The sequence below is a fragment of the Thalassophryne amazonica genome, chromosome 7, assembly GCF_902500255.1.
Source record: "Thalassophryne amazonica chromosome 7, fThaAma1.1, whole genome shotgun sequence".
In the NCBI taxonomy this organism is placed as follows: domain Eukaryota; kingdom Metazoa; phylum Chordata; class Actinopteri; order Batrachoidiformes; family Batrachoididae; genus Thalassophryne; species Thalassophryne amazonica.
Genome location: NC_047109.1, coordinates 79,046,412 through 79,071,211, shown reverse-complemented (window position 1 = coordinate 79,071,211; position 24,800 = coordinate 79,046,412). Strand labels below are relative to the sequence as shown.

The following is a 24,800-nucleotide window of genomic DNA, read 5'->3' as shown; positions in this document are numbered from 1 at the left end:
CCCCTGGGCGATGTGTGCCACGTTTGATGGACGTCAGAGTGAAAAATCTAAATTTTGACCAGTAAATTTGATGTAAAATGTAGAACCAATCTACATATGTGTGCCAAGTTTGGAGAATATCAGAATAAATAAATAAATAAAAATAAAAACTATATTTTGAGCTTTGATCCCAATGAACTCAATCCCAATGATTGACTGTTGCTTAGTTTGATGCCATCTGGGCAATTCCACAGCTCATCTACGAATGTGTGCCCAAGTTTGGAGGACAAGAGAGTAAAAAATCTAAATGTTGACCGTTGACCCCACTGACCTTCACCTTTTCCAGTACAAAAAGGGTAATTCTGGTGTTGATTGTCATCTACATATCAAGTTGGGTGGAAATCAGCCAACGGATGTGGGATGAGTCGGTGAAGAAACAGACAAACAACAATTTCTCAAATCACAGTTCAAGTGCCTTTTGATATATGTCACATCAGTGCTTCAAAAGGGGTTTAAGTGCTGCTGACTGCAGGTCTGTGCCCAGGCTTGTGCTCAGCTGTGTGTATGTGTGACTGAGGGAGTGAACCAGAGTTAGTGTGACACATCCTATTTTCTCGTAGGTGTGTTTGTCATAACACAGCATGCCTCAAGCCAATCACAAATGTGAATGTCTGTGTGTTGTAACTGTTGTATACCGGCAAGTTTGGAACCGGGAGAGGAAATGAAAAGGGCAAAAGTTGAAAACTATGATGCTGCCAGAAGAAGGCTATTCGGGGAGGATGGTAAGAGAAGTGACTAGTTGTGAAAGAAAGCATTGTTTTTAGAAAATGTGCACACAAGTAGTCTGGGGGCGAGCCACGGGGACAAGAGGAGAAAAAGATGTGCAATGCAAAGAAGGACAAGAATGATGAGGAGAGATAGTGTTAAGTGAAAAATGGCGATGGAGGGAGCAATGGAAGGGATGGAGAGAGGTATTTGAAGATACGTGAGAGAGGGGGTAAGGGTTTGTGTATGTGTGTAAGTGAAGATGGAGTGTAACAAGAGAAGATATCTGTTGGAGGGAGAGTGGAGCAAAAAGTGGAATTTCAGAAGAAGATGCCCGAAAAGAAAGAGGAGAGACACCAGACTTGTCTTCTCAAACTCACGGTCTTACTTCTGACACTGTGACGATCCTCTGACATTCTTTCTGTCTTCCATTTAACAGTAAATATTTACCCTGACACACTAACTGTAACAGTTTAATGAGGCACAGTCGCAGACATGCAACATGAAAAGCAAGTTCACAGCAGAGAAACATGTCCTCTGATCCAAATGATACCAGAACCTGTAACCATACACAAAAACTCAGAAACATTTAATGCCTTTTGATATGAATGTTATTGCAGCCGTGCACGTTAGTGAATTCAGGGGGACTGTTTTCGGTCCTGTGTGTCTCTTCGTGTATGAACAATATAACCCAAAACTTTGGACCAAACTTGATGGATTGTTCTAGGGTCAACCAAGGACAAAGTGATTTGACTTTGAGAAACATTAGTAAAAGTAAGGACGTCCCAATCTGATTGCATGGATCAATATCGGGCCCAATCAATGCATTTTTTTTGATAGATCGTATTGGATTTTTCAAATACGAGTCTCAACCACATCAATCTGCATTCTGTCTCGCTTTGTAAGCTCTGTGCTGACAGAATTAACAGCCTCCACTCTGTCCATGCTTGCTGCTAGTTACTCAGCAGCACTGCAGTGCACATTTTAAAAGTATATTTATGCTCTGTTTCACTTCACATATGCAACAATCCTATTTCTGATGAATGGCGCAGATATGCTTCTTACCAACCAATTCGGCAGTGCATTCCACATAAATAGACAAGTTTTTCCTCATCAGCAGGCCCATACCCAGAAGGGTGAGAGGCTAGATCCCCACCCCCTTCCCCCACGCACACACTTTTGAAGTCATATTTTAAAGGAAAATTTGCATATAATAATAATAATGAGCATTAATATGCAGGAAACTCCTAACTGAAAAATTATCTTTTATGACGATAAACCGATAAATTGCTAAAAAAAATTATCTTTATTACAGATAACCGATAACTATTAGTATTGATTTGGACGAGGCTACATCAGATTACACTGTCGGCTTCTGATAAACCAGTTTCACTTTAAAGTGCCGCAGGGGCTTCTGGGTAAATTCAAGGATCACAAACACAAAGAACACATGAAAAATGAATAAATAAAAAATAAATAAATAAATAAAACCCCAAACACTGTCATCAGCTTTCAAAAACAGTATTAGAAGTCACAGTTTATCTCGGTATTAAATACACCGTCATTTACGAGCTAAAAGCTGCTTTTTTCACACGCTTTGAACCTTGCCGCTTAAACAACCAAAATACATCCATTAATGCATTGATTGGCAGAGTAAAATACACGTAGTAAATATAAATTCTTACCTTTTAGTTTCAGTGGGATTCATCTGAATAAATAATCGATGTTTTTAATCCAAAACAATGTCTAAATGTGAAGAAAAGTCCCTCCCTCTGTACACACAGCTGCGCCATGAGAGCTCCTCTCCTCCACCGAGTCTTGGTGATTAAATTACAGCCACAAAGAAATAAAATAAAATAATGTTAAAATTAGTCTGTTTTGTTTTGTGTCGAGTGAACAAGTCACTGTAACGTGCAAAGTGAACCTGAACTACACTACCCACAATGCTTAACCTTAATATTAGGACATATGCAGCCTTTCTATTGGTCACATAGGTGAATTTTCCCTGTTGCCTTCAGGTCGTCGTTATGTTTCACCTGTCTGCAGGACGAACCGGTTGTTAAAATCTTCTATCCCCTCTGCTATTCGTCTCTTAAACTCTTTGTAGGGTCTATATATGTATGTATGTGTGTATGCATATGTATATGTATGTGTGTATGTTATATATATATATATATATATATATATATTAGATGGTTGTGATGACACTGTATCCCATGGTATTTTATTTTATTCTATTTTATGTATTTATTTATTTATTGTTTTTTTTTTTTTTTGGCTAACTTATTTTTATATGTATTTTTCTGTATTGGGTGGGTGGTTATTGTGTTTTGTGTGCCAGTACGCAAGCTGCTGAAACTAATTGCCCCTGGTGGGATGAATAAAGTCATCTAAGTAAGTAAGTAACCTTTGACCATGTGTGCATTCGAAAGGTCAAACTCAAGGTCATTCCTGTTTGGATCCAATAAGATTTAAACACAGTAGAAAGGTGTTAAAGTAGTTACATTTTGGACGGTAATGATCAAATGTCACGAACACACTGAATGTTATTTCTAAAACACAAAGAATTAATTTGCATGAATCTGTGTCATCCGCGTAAGGTGTAACGCTCTCTGAGTGTCCCATCTTCTTGATGTTGCTTGCACACCTGAAATCTGAGCTGTGGCTTCAGAAAGCGCTGCGGGGAAAGTCACATGATCACATCCCACTATCATTACGCAGGCTTTGTTGTGGAGGAAAGATATTATTACTACTATCACGCACAGCCACACTTACTGTTGTGCTTCTGAAGTGGCAAACAGGTCCAGACGTACGTTCACACTCAGTCTGATGTGGACTTTAACAAGCCTTTGTACAAAAACAAATACTTGTGCCACTTCCTGTTCGTGCCACATCTTTGAGACGCTCCTTTTCATCACAGTTACATGTAACTTTAGCTAAACAAGTTTGTTAGTACATTTCTTTCATGTCTAAAGTCTAGGTCTGGCAGCCACCAACACCGCAGCTTTTTTGTTGGTTTTTTTTTTTCATCCAGATATATACAAGTCACACACAGTTGGAGCATCTTGTAAACACATTTTCAACAATTTACATTTTCAACAATTTAAATGAGTGTTTAACCAGAGATTAGCTGTTTGTGAACTTGTTTCTGACCAATGATGGTCTTATTTAAACCTACTTTCCCTGGATTTGACCAACTACATGTCTTTGAAACTGCCATAGGAATTGTTTTGACATTTTACAAGCAACAGCTGATGAATTAATTGTGAAAATAACAATTAGATAATGAAGGAAATGCGGCTTTGTATTCCACTTATAAAGTAGAAAATGGAACGCTTGTTATTTTCGGTCCTTAGAGTGAACCAAGCTTGTGCCTACAGTGTTTTTCTTGGTCTAAAGCAGTTAAGCAGTTTGAGGCTCACACACTCAGATTTCATCCCAAGAGCTACAAAACATCTTGCTGTTCATTCTGAGCAGCGAAGGGCCTCCTGCGGTCAGTGTGTGTTGTTGATGGATGAGCCGTGTTTCCTCTGGAGGTCTCCTGACGTCCCTCGGGGTCGAGGCCAGTGCCCTGCAAAACATCAACACACAACCTTGGTCACAAGATTAAATGGAGAATGTTAATCGCTATGGACAGACACACGTGAGCATGCTTGCACACATATTAACATGCATTAGTCTTGTGTGGTCTCACAGATTATACTGCTGTAAGCCGGTAACAGCCAGCAGTTCTGTTGTTTTGTTTTTTGTTTTTTTGGTGTTTTTTTTTCTTCAGTGCGACATTGCAGTAATGTTTGAGGAATGACCGGCCGGCCAGAATGCTCATGTGGTTTTTGAGGCAGCCTGGCCAGCTGTGTAGGCGTAGACTTGCACAGAGAATGTCTGAGCATCATGGGGGATGTGCCACCTGGGCTTTCCCTGCAGAAACACGTGTCCTGCAAGGTTCCCCCCTTCCCACGTAATCCATCCCTATCAAAGGTTATTTGTCCTGCTTGGCTCATGCGTGTTTGTGCGCGTGTGGTATTCCTGTGTGTTCCTACAGAACAAAGCCTTTAGTCCTCGAGCACTAACCCACCTCAGCCTTCACCTGGTTCTTCATACAGACCTGTTCTCCCCTTCCTGGAACTAAAGAAGACATCCATAAGGATTATAGATCCTGTACAAGGACACAGACGGTGTCTGACAGCTCCATTTTCTTTTCTTATGGCTGCTCTCTTGGGTAGCACGGTGGCTCAGTGATTCGCGATGTTCCCTCCCAGAAACATTTGGGGTTTGATTCCACTCGTGCTCAGTTCCTTTCTGTGTGGACTTTGCATGGTCTCTCCATGTCTACGTAGGTTTCCTCCAGGTACTCCGGTTTCCTCACACAATCAGAAACATCCTTACTAGGGTCTGCTCGACCAAGGAAGCGTCACTACATCTGGAGTTGGTCCCCGGGCGTCGGACTGTGGCTGCCCACTGCTCCTCGTGGTTGGATTGTGTCTAACTGTGGTTAGGATGGGTTAAATGCAGAGGATAACGTTCCTTGTATGCATCCATGTATGTACAAAGATAATAAAGGCCCTTCTTCTTCTCTGCTCTGGTCAGTGTTGTGAACCTCCCCTATGGCCCCACAGTCCAATTTCAATTTCAATTTATTTTCATTTATATGGTGCCAAATCACAACAAAGTTGCCTCAAGACGCTTCACACAGTCCATTTACGAGCGATGCGCCACACAGCGGCACAAAGTTCACTCACGGTACAGGGATTCACAAACAGGAAGTGCCAAAATGTACATAATTTAGCGTTTGCTGACCCGGCTTGAACAGTGGGTTGGGATTAAGGGTTCTTCATTAAAATGGTTCCACTCATACCTCCAGCAAAGAACCTTTTCTGTGTCTATAGGCCAGTATTTCCTCACCCCCTGCCCCTGTGTCTTATGGGGTCCCTCAGGGGTCCATCCTGGGTCCTGTTCTTTTCTTAAAGTGGCAGGGGGTTAAGAGGAGTGTAGTTGCTCCTCAGAAGCATTTACTGAAAATAAAGTGTGACGGACCTTAAAATGAGATTGTGAAGACTCTCTCCAGGCCTGTGAGAATGCAAATAAAGAAAAGTCGGCATGGCACCACCCAGGAAAACAGATAAACTCGAGGAAGATATAGAGGAGATAAAGACCTCATTAAACCATATATCAAAAGACATGTCTAATCTAGACAAACTGATGGTGGAAATTAAAGAACTCCAAAATCTGGTTAAAGAGAAGGACAAGATCATTAAGAAACTTGAGCAACGTGTAGATGAACTTGAACAATTTACTAAAAAAGATGACGTTATAATATCTGGACTAGAAACAAGGCATCGGACATATGCAAGGGTGGTGGATTCTGGTGTAGCCAGTGGGGAGAATGCACCACCTGAAGAAAGACAATCATTGGAACAACAAGTTACAAACTTTTTATATCAAAAAGGTGTTGTCATCCATCAAGACACAATATCAGACTGTTATACTATTCCAACTAAAGATAGAAAAAATAAACTATCTAACATTGTCATACGATTTACAAGCAGAAAATATAAAAATGAGTTATTAAGACAGGCAAAGAATTTGAAAGGAACGAGTGTCTATATAAATGAGCATCTAACAAAAAAAAATGCAGATATTGCTAGGGAAGCAAGACTACTAAGAAAACAGAAACATATTGTTGCTACATGGGTCTGGAATTGTAGGGTGTGGATTAGAGTGAAAGAAGGAACAAACAGTATACAAATCAAAAACATGGAGGACCTTACAAAATACAGACCTGAATAGACAATCAAATATAACATCTGTTGGTAATTGGACCAACAAAAAATCAGATCAAACATGGAAACAGAGGATAAAATATATGACATAGACACTAATATTGATGAAAGTATATTTGACTTAAAAACGATTGGTTGTGAGTATTATACAGTAGAACAGCTGAATAGTGAAAAAATTGCAGAAGATACCTTGTCACTCATACATATAAACAGTCGAAGCTTGTATTGTAAAATGTCACAAATAAAAGATTATTTAAATCAGTTTAAAAATAGATTTAGTATTGTTGCAATCACTGAATCTTGGCTTAAAGATGATCTCATGGATGAAGTTCAAATGGAGGGATATGAGCTGTATTTTGTAAACAGAAGATATAAAAAAGGCGGTGGTATTGCTCTGTATACAAAAACAGATCTGATGTGTACAATTGTTGAAGAAATGACAATTATGAATGATGGCATAGAAATTGGAACAGTGGAACTTGTACATGAAACATCTAAGAATATTTTAATCAGTTGTGTATACAGAGCACCAGATTCTTGTGTTGTGAAATTTACAGATAAAATAATTGAATTATTCCATCAAATTAAAAACAAAACGCTTTTTATGTGTGGGGACTTTAATATTAACATAGAAAGCTCTAGCTGCCAAAGATTAAGTGATTTTGTGAATTCAATGTATAGTTTGGGGTTATTCCCCTTGATAACAAAACCAACCAGAATTACATCGCAAAGTGCAACGGTAATTGATAATATATTTACAAACAGAACAGATGAAATTATCAAGAATGGGATCTTCATGACAGATATTAGCGACCATTTACCAATTTTTTCAATATTTAAATATAAAAATAGGTACAACAAAAAAACTGATATAAACTTTAAAAGAGATAAGTCAGTAAAAGCCTTAGAGGCATTAAAATATGACCTTAAAAATCAAAACTGGGAAGAAGTTTATGTCAGTGATGTTAATGTAGCATATAACTCATTTATGAAAATATTGATGAAATCATACAATAAAAATTGTAAATTAATTGAAATTAGTAAGAAAAGAGTAAATAAACCATGGCTGACAAAGGGAATAAAAAATGCTTGTGCAAAGAAAAACTATTTATACAGGTGCTTTTTAAAATTGCAAACAAAGGAATCAGAACATAAATACAAAAAATATAAAAATAAACTATTAACAATAATTAGGAAACAAAAAAAAGATTATTACAGTGAAAAACTAAATAAGAGTAAAGATAATATGAGGGTAACATGGGGAATTATAAAAAGTGTGATTGATAGTGATGGAACGAAAGAAACTATTCCAAATTACTTTGTTAAGGAAAATAAAGATATATATGATATAAAAGAAGTTGCAAATGAGTTTAATGATTATTTTTCAAATGTAGGGTCATGTCTGGTGGGAAATAAACCAATAATAGAAGATAAATTATGTACATTGGTAAATACGGTCAATAGTATTTTCCTGGACAATGTGGAAAAAGATGAAATAAGAAATATTGTAAAAAACTGTGTAAGCAAAAGATCAACTGACCATGAAGATTTAGACATGATGACTGTAAAAAGTATAATAGAAATTGTTATTGAACCATTTACTTATATTTGTAATCTGTCTCTGTCAACTGGGGTTTTTCCAGATGAAATGAAAATTGCTAAGGTAGTCCCATTATATAAAAATGGAGACAAACATAATTTTTCTAATTACAGGCCAGTATCATTGCTTCCACAGTTTTCTAAAATTATGGAAAAAGTTTTTGTAACAAGATTGGATAAATTTATTGAGAAACATCATATTTTATATAATGCTCAGTATGGATTCAGAACAAAACATTTGACAGCTATGGCAATTATGGAACTAATAGAGAAAATATCAACAACAATAGATAATAAGGATTATTTTGTAAGTATTTTTATTGACCTGAAAAAGGCTTTTGATGTTATAGACCACTCAAGATTGCTCCACAAGTTACAACAATATGGAATAAGAGGTGTTGCATATCAGTGGGTAAAAAGCTACTTAGAAAATAGAAAACAGTTTGTTCAGATAAATAATACCAAATCAGAATTGTGTAACATTATTTATGGAGTACCACAAGGATCGGTACTTGGACCCAAACTGTTTATTTTGTATATCAATGATTTTGTGAATGTATCCAATGTGCTTGGCAGCATTTTATTTGCTGATGATACAACGCTGTTTTACTCTGGATCAGATATACAGGAAGTAGCACAAGTGATAAATACAGAGTTGGAAAAAGTTAAACATTGGTTTGATATAAACAGATTGTCACTAAATATTAATAAGACAAATTTCATATTGTTTAATGATAGAGCGAAAAAAATAATGTGTCATTACAAATAGATGGAATGGATATACAAAGGGTAAAAGAAATGAATTTTTTAGGAGTCATGATTGATGAAGATCTTACATGGAAGTCACACATAAATTACATAAAAGGAAAAATAGCGAAAGCCATTGCTGTTTTGCATAAAGTAAAATATTCATTAAATAGTTATGGTTTATTAACATTGTACAATTCATTGATTGTCCCATATTTAACTTACTGTGTAGAAATCTGGGGATCAACATATACAACTTATATACAACCTTTATTTATTTTGCAGAAAAGAGCTTTAAAAGTGATTAGTAACAGTGGTTTTAGAGATCCATCTAATCCATTGTTTATTAAGTATAGGGTACTTAAATTTCATGATTTAGTCGATTTGAAAATATTACAAACGATGTACCAAGTTAATAAAAATACTTTACCAACAAACATTCAAAATATGTTTGAAAAAAGAGTAAGTAGTTATAAATTGAAAGGAATAGAAGTCTTTAAAAAAACAAGATTTAGAACCAAAGGAAAGGAGTATTGCAGTAAATGGTGTCAAATTATGGAACAATCTTAATAAAGAAATTAAAGAATTAAGGTCGCTTAAATTATTTAAAAAACATATTAAATTAGATGTATTAAGTAAGTATGAAACTATGAAGTAAGTCAGTGGGCTGCAAGAAAGTCAAAAAAAAAAAAGTAAACTGTTAATAATGTTTGGAGTGTCTTAAGTTTAAATGTAACCTGTCAGTGATGTAATCTATTAATTAATGGTCATAATTATGAAATGGGTCAGTGGTATGTGACAAGTTAAAGAAATGCAATGTTAAATAATGTTGACTATGATGCTGTATATTGAAAGATTGTATTGTTAAAAGGGGCAAAAATCATAAGACTTGTTCTTCTTTCTGCTCCTTTTCATTCTGGTATTGTGGTGCTTTTGTTTTTTGCTTTTCTGTTTTGCTTTTAAATGAATGAAATAAATATTTTAAAAAAAAAATGTTTAAAGTGCCAGGGGGTTAAGAGGACCATAGTTGGGGCGGGGGGGGGGGTGGGGGGGCAGAAGTTGAAGATTTTTAGCCATGCTCATGCACTCCAGAAGCATTTACTGAAAAAAAAGTCTGAAGGACCTAAATGACATGGTGACATGCTGAAGAGCTTCGCTTGTTCATGTTCGCAACACATACACAATAAGCCCCAAACCGAATTCCAAACCTTCGCCCACACTCATGAATCATCCTTGTCACAAAATATATCTGTGCCCACCAAATCCGGATTATTATCTAGATCTGAACCAGTGTACACAAACACACAGTAATGGAATCCTGAACACTCATCTTTGATTCTGATCATTCAGCTTCATCAGTCATCTTTGATTCTGATTACTGACCTTTCATCCTTATGCCTGAACGTGGATCCTGATCGCCGACTTGTAATCCTAATCCTTGAATTTGGGTCCTGATCACTGATGTTGGATTCTGATTGCTAACCTTTAATTGTGATTGCTGCATTTGGATCCTGTTTGCTGACCTTTGATCGTGTTTGCTGAACTTGAATCATGATCATTGAACTCGGATCCTGAATTTAGATCTCAATTCTGATCCTGACCATAAGGGTTAAATCTTGAGTGCTGACTTTTGATCCTGATAACTCATTGTTAATCTTGATCTTTCATCTAGTCATCTGATCACTGAAGTTATATCTTGATCACCCAATATTGATCCTGATTGCTGACCTTTGACCTTGATTGCTGACCTTTGATCCTGTGATTTGATTGTGAATGTTCATCTTTTATGATAATTGCTGATTCCCTGAATCCTGATTATGGAATCCAAGGAATCAGGATCAGAGATTAAAAATTAAAGACACGCTAAAGATTAAAGGAATCATGATTTAAAAAGTACACAGTCCACAAAAGCTACCAGTCCTTACAATAAAACAGCACTTTTCGCCGACCCATGAAGTTGGGGAAAGTGCCATTTCTTTTTTATTGCCACTTTACCTCTTCCTCCTCCTTTCAGTCTCTTGGCCTCCCTCTGTCTTGAGGGGTCACATCAGTTTTATCTCCCTTTTACAGTTATGGACGTGTGGGGTTCACATTAAATATCTTCAGTCCCACTTTGGTTCTACAGCTTCTTCTTGTCTAGTTTTGTGAATGTGATTGGAGGTTGTTTATGTTTTTTGGACCATACATGCACACACACACACACACACACACACACACACACACATGCATTCTGACGAGTTTCAAATGGGGTCCATGGTGTTTATGTCGAGCAGAAATATTTACAGCCGTTACTGACCGCATCTCACACACACAAATCCAAGATTTACATGGTTACTTGAAAACACCAGGTCGCACACGTACACATCCGCTTCCACATATTCTCACGTAGCCCGCAGAAGCAACACACGCTGCGTTATACAGGATCTCCAATATATCAAATTTCCAAAATATAACACAAAACAAGACCTTATGAAAACATACACACACAATGTGAAAGTTTGCTGGATTCTTCTGGTGTCAAATAGAAACAGGTGACCCTCACAAGTGACTTGTGACTTGAAGGACGCATGCATTCCTTCACAGATACACAAAGACACATCCAAAGTGTGAAATTCACCCAGACCTGCTGACAGCGCTCATGACTGGATCCTTTGACGGTTTATCCATGAGAGTCTTTTGACACAGAGACCGATTCGCACGGGAACTCCTGATGTGTGCAAGTGTGTGCACATTTATGTGTAGCCTCAGCTACTCCCTCGCTCTAGTCTGATGAGTGACTTGGAACTTTCCAGCTGTTTGTGACAGCTGTGTGATGGAGATAAGTCTGTAATAAAAGAGGAACGAATCATAGATGGAGAGGAGGGAGAGACAATAACATTGTGAGACTGACAAAGACTGGAGTTGCAAGGAAATGTGAGAGTCTGTGTGCGCGTCCCTCAGGACCAGAGCTGAGTTTAGAGAGTCACACTCAGGTCCAACAGAGTCAAATCAGCCTGATGCTTCAGCTGTCGTTTGAGGGCAGGTATGCTTAAACTCTTTCTACTGTATGGCTCCATAATGGCCGAGCCCTAAAGTGCATAAGCTGAGCACGCACACGTACATGTGCGCACACGTTCACTGGCATTCTGTGGAAATGGACTTGCAGCTATGGTGGATTTATGTGTGCAGCCTCTTCCAAAAGCATCTATTATTTCCATATGTTTCTAATACGCTTGCTGTCTGCCAGGAGCAGTCTGGAGTGTAAACACGTGTGTGTGTGTGTGTGTGTGTGTGTGTGTGTGTGTGTGTGTGTGTGTGTGTGTGTGTGTGTGTGTGTGTGTGTGTGTGTGTGTGTGTGTGTGTGTGTTCATGTGTAGCAGTAAGCATGTTTGTGCTTATATGGAGTTGATCCCAAGTTAATTTTCTTCTAATTTATGGCCACTTTTCCCTTAGTGTTTTTCAAGAACGTGTTGACTTCACCCTTACTTCTCCATCCATTTAATAAGTGGGTAATTTCATGTTGCTTGAATGTAATGTTTTGAACGTAATTCTCTATTTTGATCTGTTTCCGCCGTCTAGCAGTGTGGAGGAAGTACATCAGACTCCAGAGCCGAACAGTGTGCTGCTTTCAACACCCAGGAGTTCATGGGTCGACTCTATAACTGGGAGCCTTTTAATGAAGGTGAGCATTGAGTCAGCGCACATACATGCAGTAGGATTTAAGTTCACATCCCTTCAATGTGACAGTAGGCAGTGGTGGGCACATCAGACAAAAAAAGTTATCTTTGATATCCGCTAATCCACTAACTGAAAAGTTAACTGTGGCTGTGTCCCAATTCAGGGTCTGCACCATCCTATGGCTGTGTCCCACAAAATTCTTCAGGCTTCAGCCCTTCAGACACAGCGGAGGCCAGAGCAAACCGTTCTGAAATGAGACGGTCTAGTCTATGGAACATTTTGCTGTTGCATCATTACGTTTCATTATGTTTCCCCACCTCCTGTTGTCTAACAACCTTGACAGCTGCACGTGCCAAGATATCATAGTGGGCATAACCCATAATTTAGCCATCATTTTTCAGTACCTATTTTGTTTTGATTATAAATCTTACTTATTTATAATAGTATACAGTATATGGAGCCTAGATGTGTATTTTGTCTTTGTTAAAATTTGCAATTGTTTTTTCTTGATAAAGTATTGGTGGGATTGTTTGGACCATGAAGAATACACCTTCGGGGGAAAGAAGGCTGTGTACGTTGGTCACTTCACAGGCAGCATTTGAAATAGGATGTCGTAGTCCTGCCACATATGATGTAAATGGCAGACAACTGCACCCTTTGAAGTATTCAGCCGCTGAATTGAGACACAGCCTTAGATAACGCTAAGCCAATAAACCACTAAACCATTTAGCTAAAGCTAATGCTAAACTGTAATTTTTATATTATATGACTTTAGCTTTGCTTTATTTTTTTTTGGCACTAAAACCCTGAAAAATAGACCTCAAGAGATGAAATTTTAATATGTTGTACCGTAAACATTTTGTTTGTCCCAAAGGTTTAGTATGCCCAGCTCAAATGATGATCAAGATATCATTAAATAATTAAATGATCAAATGAAATGAAACAGTATTTTCCATTCAACATACAATTTATTCACAGTACGGGAATTGTTAAACTACGAAATAATAAGAATTTTAATTGTAATACTCCAAATTAACGCATTTATTCTGGCTTGAGCTCCTGTGATGTGATGCCTGTTTCTGTTGAACAATGTTTCGACTTTAACAGATTAGTGTATAAGCTCCAACGGGAACAAACAATATGATTTTAGGGTTTAGAAACTTTTTTTGCTGTTATAAGCCCCTTTCACACCGGGCCTACATATTACCAGGAGTTAATGGACTTTATTTAAGGTGCCACAATCGTGAGAGAACTTAAGAAGGTGAAAGCACCACGGAGCTGCAGCCAGTGATCGCGAGAGTGATCTGTCCATGAGGAGTGGACAGTGGGCATGTTCTCTTGCTGGCCATCCATCCATGAGGAGTTGTGGTGGATGTGGACAATCAGTCCGTGAGCAGGAGTTAATGGATTTTATTTTATGGCTGCGTCGCTACGCGCGCTCTGATTGGCTGATTTCCGGTCCGATATTTTCCCATATCTGACCAGTTACAATGACAATTGGTCCAAAACCCGTATCCCATTCATTACAAACTAGAAAGCAAAAAACACAATTAGAACACCATCAGGAAAAACACATAGATTGAAAGCTTACCAGCTAACGACCGCCACAGCAAATCCAAGGTGGATCTGCATGTTGAATTGGCACAGGTTTTACGCCAGCTGCCCTTCCTGATGCAAGCTAATTGGTTCGCTAATGGTTTTCAAAGTTAGCTAAAAAGCTAATGCACTACCAAAAAAGTGTATATAAAGTGAAATCTTGATCCAGAATCCAGATCTGGATCCAGATCACCTCCAAAATTTAATGGAGTCTTCCTTGGTGTAATATGTACCTGTGCTGCAAATTTCATGAAACTCCGTGCAGTAGTTTTGACGTAATCCTGCTAACAGGCAGACAAATTGATAAATAAATAAATGCTGATGATTTTTATTATGTCCTTGGTGAACGTAATAAAATGTGGTTTTAGGTAAGTTGAATGGTGCTGTGTTGTTGTAAAGGTCCGTTGGCGGGCCTCCACAGCGCTAATCAACCACCACAATCCATCCTCACACTGGAGCCGCCCAACATGTAGCATTGAGGTTGGCAAGGGGAAAAAGAGAAAGATGAAAAAAGAGAATGAGTGGAACTGGATCTGCTTTTATTCCGCAGAAAACGCTCCTCGCTTTTTTCCTCTCGTTTGTCCAACATCTCCTTTTCACCCTTCGCTCCTGCCAAGCTTCTCCTCCCTGCTCTGACTAAGCAACAGATTCCTGCAGCGTGAGATAAAGTCAATGAGCGAGTGAGCAAGAGAGAGAGAGAGAGAGAGAGAGAGAGGTGAGGGGACGTGAGTGTTTTTGTCACATGAGCTTTGGAGCGAAGAAGACAACGTGGCATGTGTGTCTTTGATTGTGCATTGTTTGTTTGTTTACTTTGCTGCTAAGTGTAGTTTCACCACAATGAAGACATTCATCTGTTTTCATCTGTTTATCTTTTGTTTTTCCGATGCTGCAGGAAACGAGAGAGAGAAAACACGAAACAGATATTTTAGGAATTTGAGAGACGAGGAAGAACAGATAGAGAGAATATTACAAACATGGAGAAAGAGAAGACAGAGAGGAGCAGCTGTGAGAATTTGTCACAGCTACAGTCTGCTGTGTATTTACAATATGGAAATGTAGCTGAAGAACCTCCAAGTACATTTGTCAAGTTCAAGGCCAGGGGTCAGTTACAGACAATACAATCACATGCTTAGATTTAATTCATTGCAATATCAACCTTAAACACAGTTGTGTGTGTGTGTGTGTGTGTGTGTGTGTGTGTGTGTGTGTGTGTGTGTGTGTGTGTGTGTGTGTGTGTGTGTGTGTGTGTGTGTGTGTGTGTGTGTGTGTGTGTGTGTGTGTGCGCGCGCAGGAGGCAGGGGGCTGTGTCCATTTCCGGAAACTTTATATTGATTTCTATGAATGTCACAGGCTCAAAGTATTTTTTGAGGGCCCTATCTTCAACCCGGCACAAAGCAGTGCACAACATACAGCAACTATCATTGCTAATTTCCAGCTGATGCCGTTGTCATTGTCCGTGTTGTGTAATCTGCAAATGTGATGGTCTTAAAATCAGGTGTGGTTAGGGATGGGTATTATCGATTCCCTTATCAATACCTCTTGTGAATTTTCTGTGTACTAAAAGTAGGCTTTACAGGTTTTCAATGTCAACATTTTATTGAGTCTTAAAGTAAATAAATATGAAATTTGTCACTGGATCCTTGAACACGGGACATAAATAGAAATAAACAAAATGTCTAGTTGTTGTAAAAAGTGTTTCCTTTCAGACATTATTGGCATGAAAGTCTTTCCATATGTCTGAGCTGAGCTCTTGCAGCTGGCTGTGCTGCACGTAAGGATGTAATTCATAAAGAATGCAGGACGTCTCATTTTGGGAGGAAAAAAAAAATGTTTTAGTCGATTGTAGTTTATTGTCTGTATTACAGGGTTTTTAAAGAGGTGTCATTTTATTTAATGCAGCAATTCGTTTTGAAGTTATTAATTCTGACCGGACTGGGCACAGAGCCGTGCAGCATTTGAAGCTGTGTGAACGGAACGGAGGACGATTCTCATTTCTTGACTGCAACAAGACAAGAGTCACAGTTAGTGACTTTAATCCACACAAAAGTGACTCACAATTGACATATTTGAATGGCTTTGAGAGGGGTTAGGAAGCGGACTTGCAGTGAATCAAAGAACCAACGAGCCAGCGGGTCGAAGCATTGCTTCATTGGTTCACGCTTCAAAGTGGAGTCACGCTGCAGAAGTGGTTGCTTACAGAGCCGCTGCAGGGTCTGTAATCAACGTAGAGAAATTATCATTTTCCCAACAAACACCCTCAAAAATAATGGCCGCTCTGAAGGACCGATAAGGGAATCGTTAAGCAAAAAGACTATTGATGTCGGTGGATCGAATCATTTCTCAACGATACCCGAAAAGAATCGGCTCTTGATACCCAACCGTCGGTGTGGTGCATTTTTGTGATTGTGCCACATACCACTAAAAACATGGTCCAAACTCAAACTGCTGATTTTTCTGCTATCACCAGTAAATAAAACCATCTACTTGTTGTGTGGGCCGCTGAAGAGGAGGTACTGCTGGCCCACCACCACCAGATGGCGCCCTGCTTGGAGTGCGGGCTTCAAGCACGAGAGGGCGCCGGAGCCACTGGGAGTGACAGCTGTCACTCTTCATCAACACCAGCTGTCACTCAGCCAACTCATCACCATCTCCATAAAGGCCGGACTGCGACTCCACCTCCTCGCCGAGAAATCAACTACCAATCAGGTAACTTTCTCTGCTGACTCAAAACATTGAGTAATAATCTGAACTTCTTTGCAGCCGTTTTCCTGTGGTGTGTCCTTATCTGTGGGATTGGCGTTTGGTGTGATCAGCGACGGCTTCGCTTCACACCCCAACCAGATAAGTGGTTAGACAGGAGCTGCACGAGTGTGTGATTGGAGGTGGAGGTTCTCCCTCCTTACTGAATACAGACTGTGGGATTACTGAGTGTGTGACCTCACACTCATCAGTACTGTCTCTGTTCTCTGCCAGCAGTACCGGGTCTGACTGCTGAAGACAGCGGCCACCTGGGGCGCAGGGCTTGGCGGCTCCGGTGTTCTTCAGCTCCGTTGGCAGTGGAAGCTGTGTGGATCCGGCTCTTCTCTCGCCAGGCGTCTTCTATCGTCGAGCTTGCCCACACGTCACCTGGTGTATGATTGACAGTCACTATATTGTTATTGTCTGTACGTCGTTGTGTGATTCACAACATTAAATTGTTACTTTTGGCTTATCCATTGTCCGTTCATTTACGCCCCCTGTTGTGGGTCCGTGTCACGACACTTTCACAACACTACTCCCAGGTTTACAGAAATTAATGTGTGGACACAATATACCACAACGCTGAGCACTGTTGGGGTTCACTGTCTTGCCCAGTAACACTTCAGTACTCAGCAGCAATTTGGCATCAAACCTAATAACCCCTCAGTCAATTGGAAAAAAGTATGTATCTCCTTCAAGTGGTCATTTCAAGCAACCTTTCAAACAGCACATGTAAGTCTTCTGTGTCCCAAAAAACAGATATTAATATTTGCAGACAAAAAGGCAAAAAGTGATGCATCCAAAATGTGTAACATTTTCAAATCTCAGAGAACCAACATGTTTCTGTGCCTGTTTTAGAAAGGTGCAGCTGCTGAGGATGCCCTCACATCCTCTGGAGGCCACAGAGCATGTAGTAGGTGTGTCTCACAGAGACAATGTTTTTGAAGCAGGTGCGCCATCTGGTGTTCAAGAGATGAAACTTCAGCCACTGACCCAACAAATAATATATGTACTTAATTCTTTCACCAAAACATCAAATGTAGGCCTGCATCTTAGATATACCTTCTGGCAAATTGTAGCTGTAGTTTTGAGATCTGCACAATAAATGGTCTCAAAATTACATTATATCTGTTTTTGTTTTTGTTCTTTTGTTTTTGTTGTTGTTGTTGCTGTTTTTTATTTATTTGATCAATTTAGCTTTTCTAAGGGACTATATAACCAATTCAGAAACACATACATTGTAATTTTTGCAGTTAAGCTTATATTGTGGTATATACTGTTCCCATGAAGGGATTCAATTTATACCACGATATGAATATTAGGTCATATCGCCCAACCCTATGACCCCTTTAATAACATGAGCTGTTTCATATTGTATGAAGTAGGGAAAACAGCTGTAAGTGTTCTACAACAGGACAGATATTGGACACAGTGGTCACCACCAAGCTCTGACAAACACTACAGAGTCTAAACACGATGTATCTGTAACCAGCGGTTGAACGCCGTGACGTCTGTGTTGGTATTTGGGGGAAGTTTCAGGGCAGATTCAGGGCAGCTGTGTGATGATAGATGCTGTATAGCTGCACCAGGAGTCACCAGCAGGGTATCGCTGGAGACAAACAGTCTACATAAACACACCGGGGCTTTCCTTTCACCCACCGCCCTCTGCTTGTGTGTTTCCACGGGAACGAGCAGGAGATTACTATATTTGTCCCGAATTAAGCCGCTGCTAAATTTCCCTCATCTGCTTTGTGTCCTTGCTCTCTGCCCCACCTTGATTTATTTTAAACAGCCCGTCTTTGAGAAATGTCCACTGAGGACAGGACGGTCCTGGACAGAGAGCAGAAGAGGAGAAGGAAAGACAGAGAGAACCTCTGATAGGGATTTACATGGCCATGCACGGCTCTGGTTCTAATTCTCAGTCTGGACACAAGACACAGCCAAACAGCAGATGTTTGTAGAAAGAATCTGATGGAGGTTGATACTGTACACGGCAGATTTTTGGTTGGATGATGTAGTTTGGGACAGACACACTCAAGCCGCTCTGCAAATGAGACTTTCCACTCTGCTAAGTAAACTATATCCCGGTGTTTACTTCATATCGGTCCCACTGGATACCAGCCAGATCTTTATACCTAGATTCCCATCAGTACTTGCTGCAAGGATGTTTGGACATCAGATGGCATGTTAATTTCTGTCCAGCTGCAGTCATCTGTTTAGAACTTGTGCACTGTAACATGTATTTATGTTGGAAGTGTGTAAGCTTTCCCCACGAGACAGTGTGAGAAGTATCTGATTTTATTACCTCTGAGGCAACAGCATTTTTATTCATGTGCTGCTAAGTATGGCGCCTTTGCAATGAGAAGCTTAAACAGTAAAGCCACCACTGATCGAACCAAAGCGGCGAATTTAGTCAACCGTCAGGTGACGTGTTTCTCTGGATCGTGTCCACACGGAATATGTTTGAACAGCAATGCCGCTGTCATGTTGTAACCGCAGCACGTGCAGGTGTTGTTTTACTCCAATCTGCTCCTTTTTACAGGCCTCATCCCCCTCTGCAAACCCATCCTGCCCTCTTCCTGTCCTGCTGCCTCTCTCTTTCTCTCCCTCTGTTGGAGTTTGTTTAGACAAAGAGATAGTGGGGAAGTATATTTAGACATGTATTCCACTGTCTGAACACTGAGCTCAGAGCGAGAGAGGGAAAGGCAAAGAGAGAAACGGAGAGAAGGCGATCGCCACTGCACGTGGAGACGAATGAAAGATGAAAATAAAACTCAACAGCAAGATCAAGGGTGATTATGGATGAGGAGGGTCCTTGATTTCAGAGGAGGAGGTCGAGAAGAGGAGATGATGAATGGGAGATTATTAGGAAGAACACCAAGAGAGAGCAAGAAAGCATCTTTTTTCATCTTCTCCCTTCTGTCACAGGTCTGCTCTCTCAAAGACTGTGACAGTCAAGACAAACGAGGGTTTAGGGCATCAATTCAGTTTGATTTATGTAGTAGTCAGGTTTGATATGTAATTTCATTGGAGGTTTGTGGAGATTAGTAAAGCTGTACATTTTTGGAAATGGAATTGTCCATTAGAAACTGGATAATTCCATTTTCCCAGAAGCCAAAAACAGCAGCTTAAAATGGGAGTTTTTTCAATATCTTGACCTCTAGATGACCGAGGATCTTAATTCCAGTGGCTAAATAGACATTTTCAGGGGCAAGGCATCTAATGGTGCCAATTATAAAAATGTACATGTGGGCAAAATCACATTTATGGGTGATCATCTTGGATTTTAGAGCATCCATGAACGTGACTTTGCCCAAAAGGTTATCTGCAAGAGTGAAAGAGAATGTTTACAGGGCGGTTTTTGAGAGCATCTTTATTGTACAGCTTGGAGGTGGTAGCGCTAGCAATATGACAGGAGGCAGAGCCGAAGATGCTGTGATTTTCTTTGAGAGTGATGAGAATGTACAGGATTAGGAATTAACATATCAGAGGGACAGCACAGGCAGCATCCTACCTGTGCTGTCCCTCTGATATGTTCATTCCTGGGAGACAAAGTCAGAGAGGTGAGATTGAGATGGTTTGGACATGTGCAGAGGAGGGACCTGAGGTATATAGGGAGAAGGATGCTGAGGATGGAGCCACCAGGCCGGAGGAGAAGAAGAGGGAGGCCAAAGAGGAGGTTTATGGATGTGGTGAGGGAGGACATGCAGGTGGTCGGTATGACAGAGGAAGGCTCAGAGGACAGGGTGAGATGGAAACGGATGATCTGCTGTGATGACACTTAATTAGTTGCTTGGACATAGTCATTGTCCTTTATTGCCTGGCCCTTTATCTCTTTACCTTGTTTTGCTTTTATTTTTTCATCAGACAGCCATTCCCTGCTCACCACACTTTTATGGCTTGTGCCCTTCACCTGTTTCCTTGTCAGCTCCTTTGCAGTCCCCACACATCGACTGTCCTTCATCCACTGAAGGACTTATTTTCCTTTTTTACCACCAAGCAGCCTTCTGCTTTTCTTTTTCACCTCTGGGATTTAAACCCGTCTGTCCCTGCAGTTTTCACCCGTAGGGTGTCTCACATGAACCAAACCTTCCTTGAGCATATAACTGTCCATCTCCTCTGAGTGCATCTCTCCTGGGAATGTGCAGCAGTGCAGAGAATCAACTAATCACTCTCACAGACTGACAGTCAGGACTGTATGGCCTGGCCTCAGCTTCCTGACCACATGGAAAAGGTTTTATCAGCCAGCTGCATCGTCTTCATGTGCAGGAGTCCGAGCGCACAAGTGTATCATCAGGATATCACACATCCGCTGCAATAACCCTTAATGTCTTTGTGTTGCAGTGGGTTTGGATAAGCAGTGCGAGCTAACCTGCAGACCCGTCGGCTATCGCTTTTACGTACGCCAGGCCGAGCGTGTGAGAGACGGAACCCCCTGCTTCAACATCAGCACAAACGATGTGTGTGTTGAAGGACATTGTCTGGTGAGTTGGTTTGCGTGTGAAGCATCAGATTTGTGTTACAGGTGTCATAGCTCAGACCTCCACTCTCTAGCCAGGGCTGACATAGCCCAGAACCCAAACACCTAATTCTAACATCTGGAGGATTTAATCCTGGCATTCAGATATGGAGTGTGGCTGCAGTTGTTTTTATTATCTGACTCTGAGTCTTTTTCTCGCATTTTCACTGTCACTCTGATTTGTTCCCATTTCATTGTTTTGACTTTGGCAGAAGTGTAGCCTGGAACATGGTAAATAAACACTGATTGTGAATGCAAACTGTCTACAATTCTGTAGTCACTGCTTTGTCCCCAGTCGTCCTCTTTTCATAACTATGGTGGTCCATAGGTGCCACAACACTTCCAAATTAAAACAACACCAGCTAAGGCAGAAAACACAAATAATGCATCACTTCAACAACAGGAAGACGTCATTTTAAAAATGTATGCAAATTGAAAGAAAGAAAAAACAGCTTGCAAACACAGAGAGTGCAAACAAATATAACCTGCAGCTGAAAAGGTCTGCCTCCAACACAATTATTTCAATAACAAGCAGGATATTAAAGCGAAACTGGTATGAGAATAATCTTAATCATAATAATCATAATACTTATTGACTATCGTTATAGCGACGTTTTCAGCTGCAATTTCCAGGCAGTATCGCCTTTGACTGCATCCACACATATTACCACACATGCAGAACCCTCCACCGTGAAGAATTCAATAACAGCACTACATTGATGTCATGTGCTGTTATTGAATTCTTCACGGTGGAGGGTTCTGCATGTGTGGTAATATGTGTGGATGCAGTCCAGTCAGGAGGTGGGCAAGGAGTTTGAAGGTCAAAAATCCAGGCATGATGAGTCTGCTTGACCAGGCCAGTAGCAGGTGCCCCATAACAGCTACAGATGTGCAGCATCAAGTGCGGGTGCAATGACGGAGTCCTCACAGAATTTTTGGAACATGGCAACACTGTCAACTCCCACTGGTGTCTGGACAGTTTGCAAAAGCTGCTCGCACATTTGAAGCAGGTTTGTCCTGGAAAAGCTGAAATTCTTAAGCATGACAGCGCTCGTCCACACACAACTCAGCAAACACAGGATACATTTCAGCAGCTCAGATCTTAACACACTTGCCGTATACAGTCCAGATCTCAACTCTCTGACATTTTCCTTCTTCCCAAGCTGAAAGAACACCTGAAGGGACATCGTTACGCTAGCGATGGAAGGGTTCAAGCAGTTGTGTGTCATAGGTGCTGATAGAATACATTGGATTTCATCAATGACGGGATGCAAAAACTTGTTCGGTGTGTGGAAAGAGTAGGTGACTACACGGAAAAGTAATGACACTGCCTGACAGAGAACACGCCAACCTTTAAGCAGATATGTGATTCATGTGAGTATCTTGCTTGTTATTGAAATAATCACATAGGAGGCAGAACTTTCAGACGCGCCTTGTGCAAATTCAAATCAGAAGCAGCATTCCTGCATTTAACACCTGCAACACACTCAAAAAAAAATTGGATCGCTAAAGTATTTATCACTTTGTGATATTGCCATTCCTTCTTACAACACTCAACAGACATTTTGACATTGAGGATACCAAACAATGAAACATTTCAGGTGTTATTTTATTCCCCTTTCACGTGTTAAGGTGTGCTACAGTTATAGGTCAATTTTTGTTCCATTTTTCACTTCAAAATTCTCCACACATTCTCTATTTATTCCTATCTTTCTACTTCTCTGTCTTGCCAGTCGGAGGGTTGTGATGGGGTCCTTGGGTCAGGTTCTGTGATTGACAAGTGTGGTGTGTGCGATGGGAGGGACAGCTCCTGTCGAAAAGTGGTGGGAAGCTTCCAGAATTCCACCGTGCCGCTTGGTTACCACAGAATCCTGGACATCCCATCTGGAGCTACATTTATTAACATTACAGAGAGACGAGCCAGCCCGAACTACCTGGGTAAGATATGATACATACACGCGCACACACACACACACACACACACACACACACAGTGTAACATTTTATGAACAATATTTGTTGCAGGTCCAGTAAAAGCGAGACATTGGCAAGGGCAATTGCAGATGTGGGAAGGGGATTTGGTCCATGAGTGTGTGTTTTGGCCATGACTGCAAATGGAAATTTTGTGACCTTGTAGATTCTGGGCAGATAAAACTACTTTAGAGCCCAAAGAGAACCAGCAAAGTGTGTCTGTGATTGTGTTGTCTCCTTGTTTGACTTTCTGGACCTGTGGTAATGAGACGGCACTCTGTTTATCTGTCTGGGAGTGTTGGATCTGACAAAATAAGCATAAGTTAAAGACAACACAAGCACTACGCTGTCGGCTGCACTGATGTGTAAATTTATTGCTTTGAGAATTGCAGGGGTTGTGTTTTTTCCTGTAATAATAAAAAATGCATTGCAGTGTGGAATTTTGAGCATCATTTTGGGCAGGACAGATGAAGCCTGAACACACCCACCTATTTCAAAATTAGCATGGTAGTTATGGCTAACAAACTCTGTGTCCTGGGGTCAGGCATTTGATTAACACACATTTTTATGGACTTGCCGGTGGTTCTTGCCGGTGGTACAGATATTCAAAACTGTTAAAAATCAGCATATAGCCTCAATAACTGGCACTGTTAATTTGTATATTTGCATTGCTAAAATACTTAAATTATACTAAAATTTCACTTGCTGAAAATTCTTGCCCACAGAATTCTTATTTGGTCTCTTAGTACAATTAACCGCAGAGACAGCCATATATTTTCAGATATGTATCTTAAAATGCTCATAAAGCAGCCAGCATCCTACTAGCGGACTGCTAGTGGTATCCACCTGTATGCCAAACTCACACACCTAGGTGCCACTCAAACTGTCCACATCCCTAATTATGCATAGTTTTATTGCTTGATTAAAAATTTTAACTGATGAGTGACATAAAAAAAAATTCCGATCACACCCACACAGTTGTTGTGAAGCGGGAACTGGCTATAGAGGTCAAAACTGTGTTTTGTACCAGGCTTGAAAACCAAATATTTTTGGTGTACAGTTGGACATTTTAACATGGGGTTCTATGGTGAGTCACTCACTTTTGGAGCCAGCCTCAAGTTGCAATTTGTGGAATTGCAGGTTTTGTCACTGCAGAATTAGATTTGTTTTTTGTCACTGGAGGTTGCCGTTTGCTAAAATGAGACCAACATTGAGATTTGGCAATGTGCACTCGGCCGTTGTTACATTCTCAATGCGTAAATGTCGCGTGGCGAAGCGTGAGCTCCCACCTCTGCTGTCGACATGGGAAGCGTTAAGTGCCAAAACACGTATGAGGAGCGGCACTCGCAGCTTGTTCCACAGGGCACTGTTCTACTGCTAAAACTGGATGAAACGGCTCAATCCGGCTTGCCTCCTAACAGGCTGGTTTATAACATGGCAACCCACCC

The 24,800-nt window shown here is 40.4% G+C and overlaps 1 protein-coding gene across 2 annotated transcripts in view; it reads left to right on the top strand.

Moving 5' to 3' along the window:
• The window catches only part of adamtsl4 (ADAMTS-like 4), a 70,265-nt gene that overhangs the window by 35,028 nt on the left and 10,437 nt on the right, over window positions 1-24,800 (top strand). For both annotated transcript variants that reach the window (XM_034174662.1, XM_034174663.1), the window contains exons 5-7: window positions 12,429-12,531; window positions 21,207-21,346; window positions 23,115-23,319. In XM_034174662.1, the coding sequence (XP_034030553.1) occupies window positions 12,429-12,531; window positions 21,207-21,346; window positions 23,115-23,319 (448 nt within the window). The remainder of the gene's footprint in view (window positions 1-12,428; window positions 12,532-21,206; window positions 21,347-23,114; window positions 23,320-24,800) is intronic.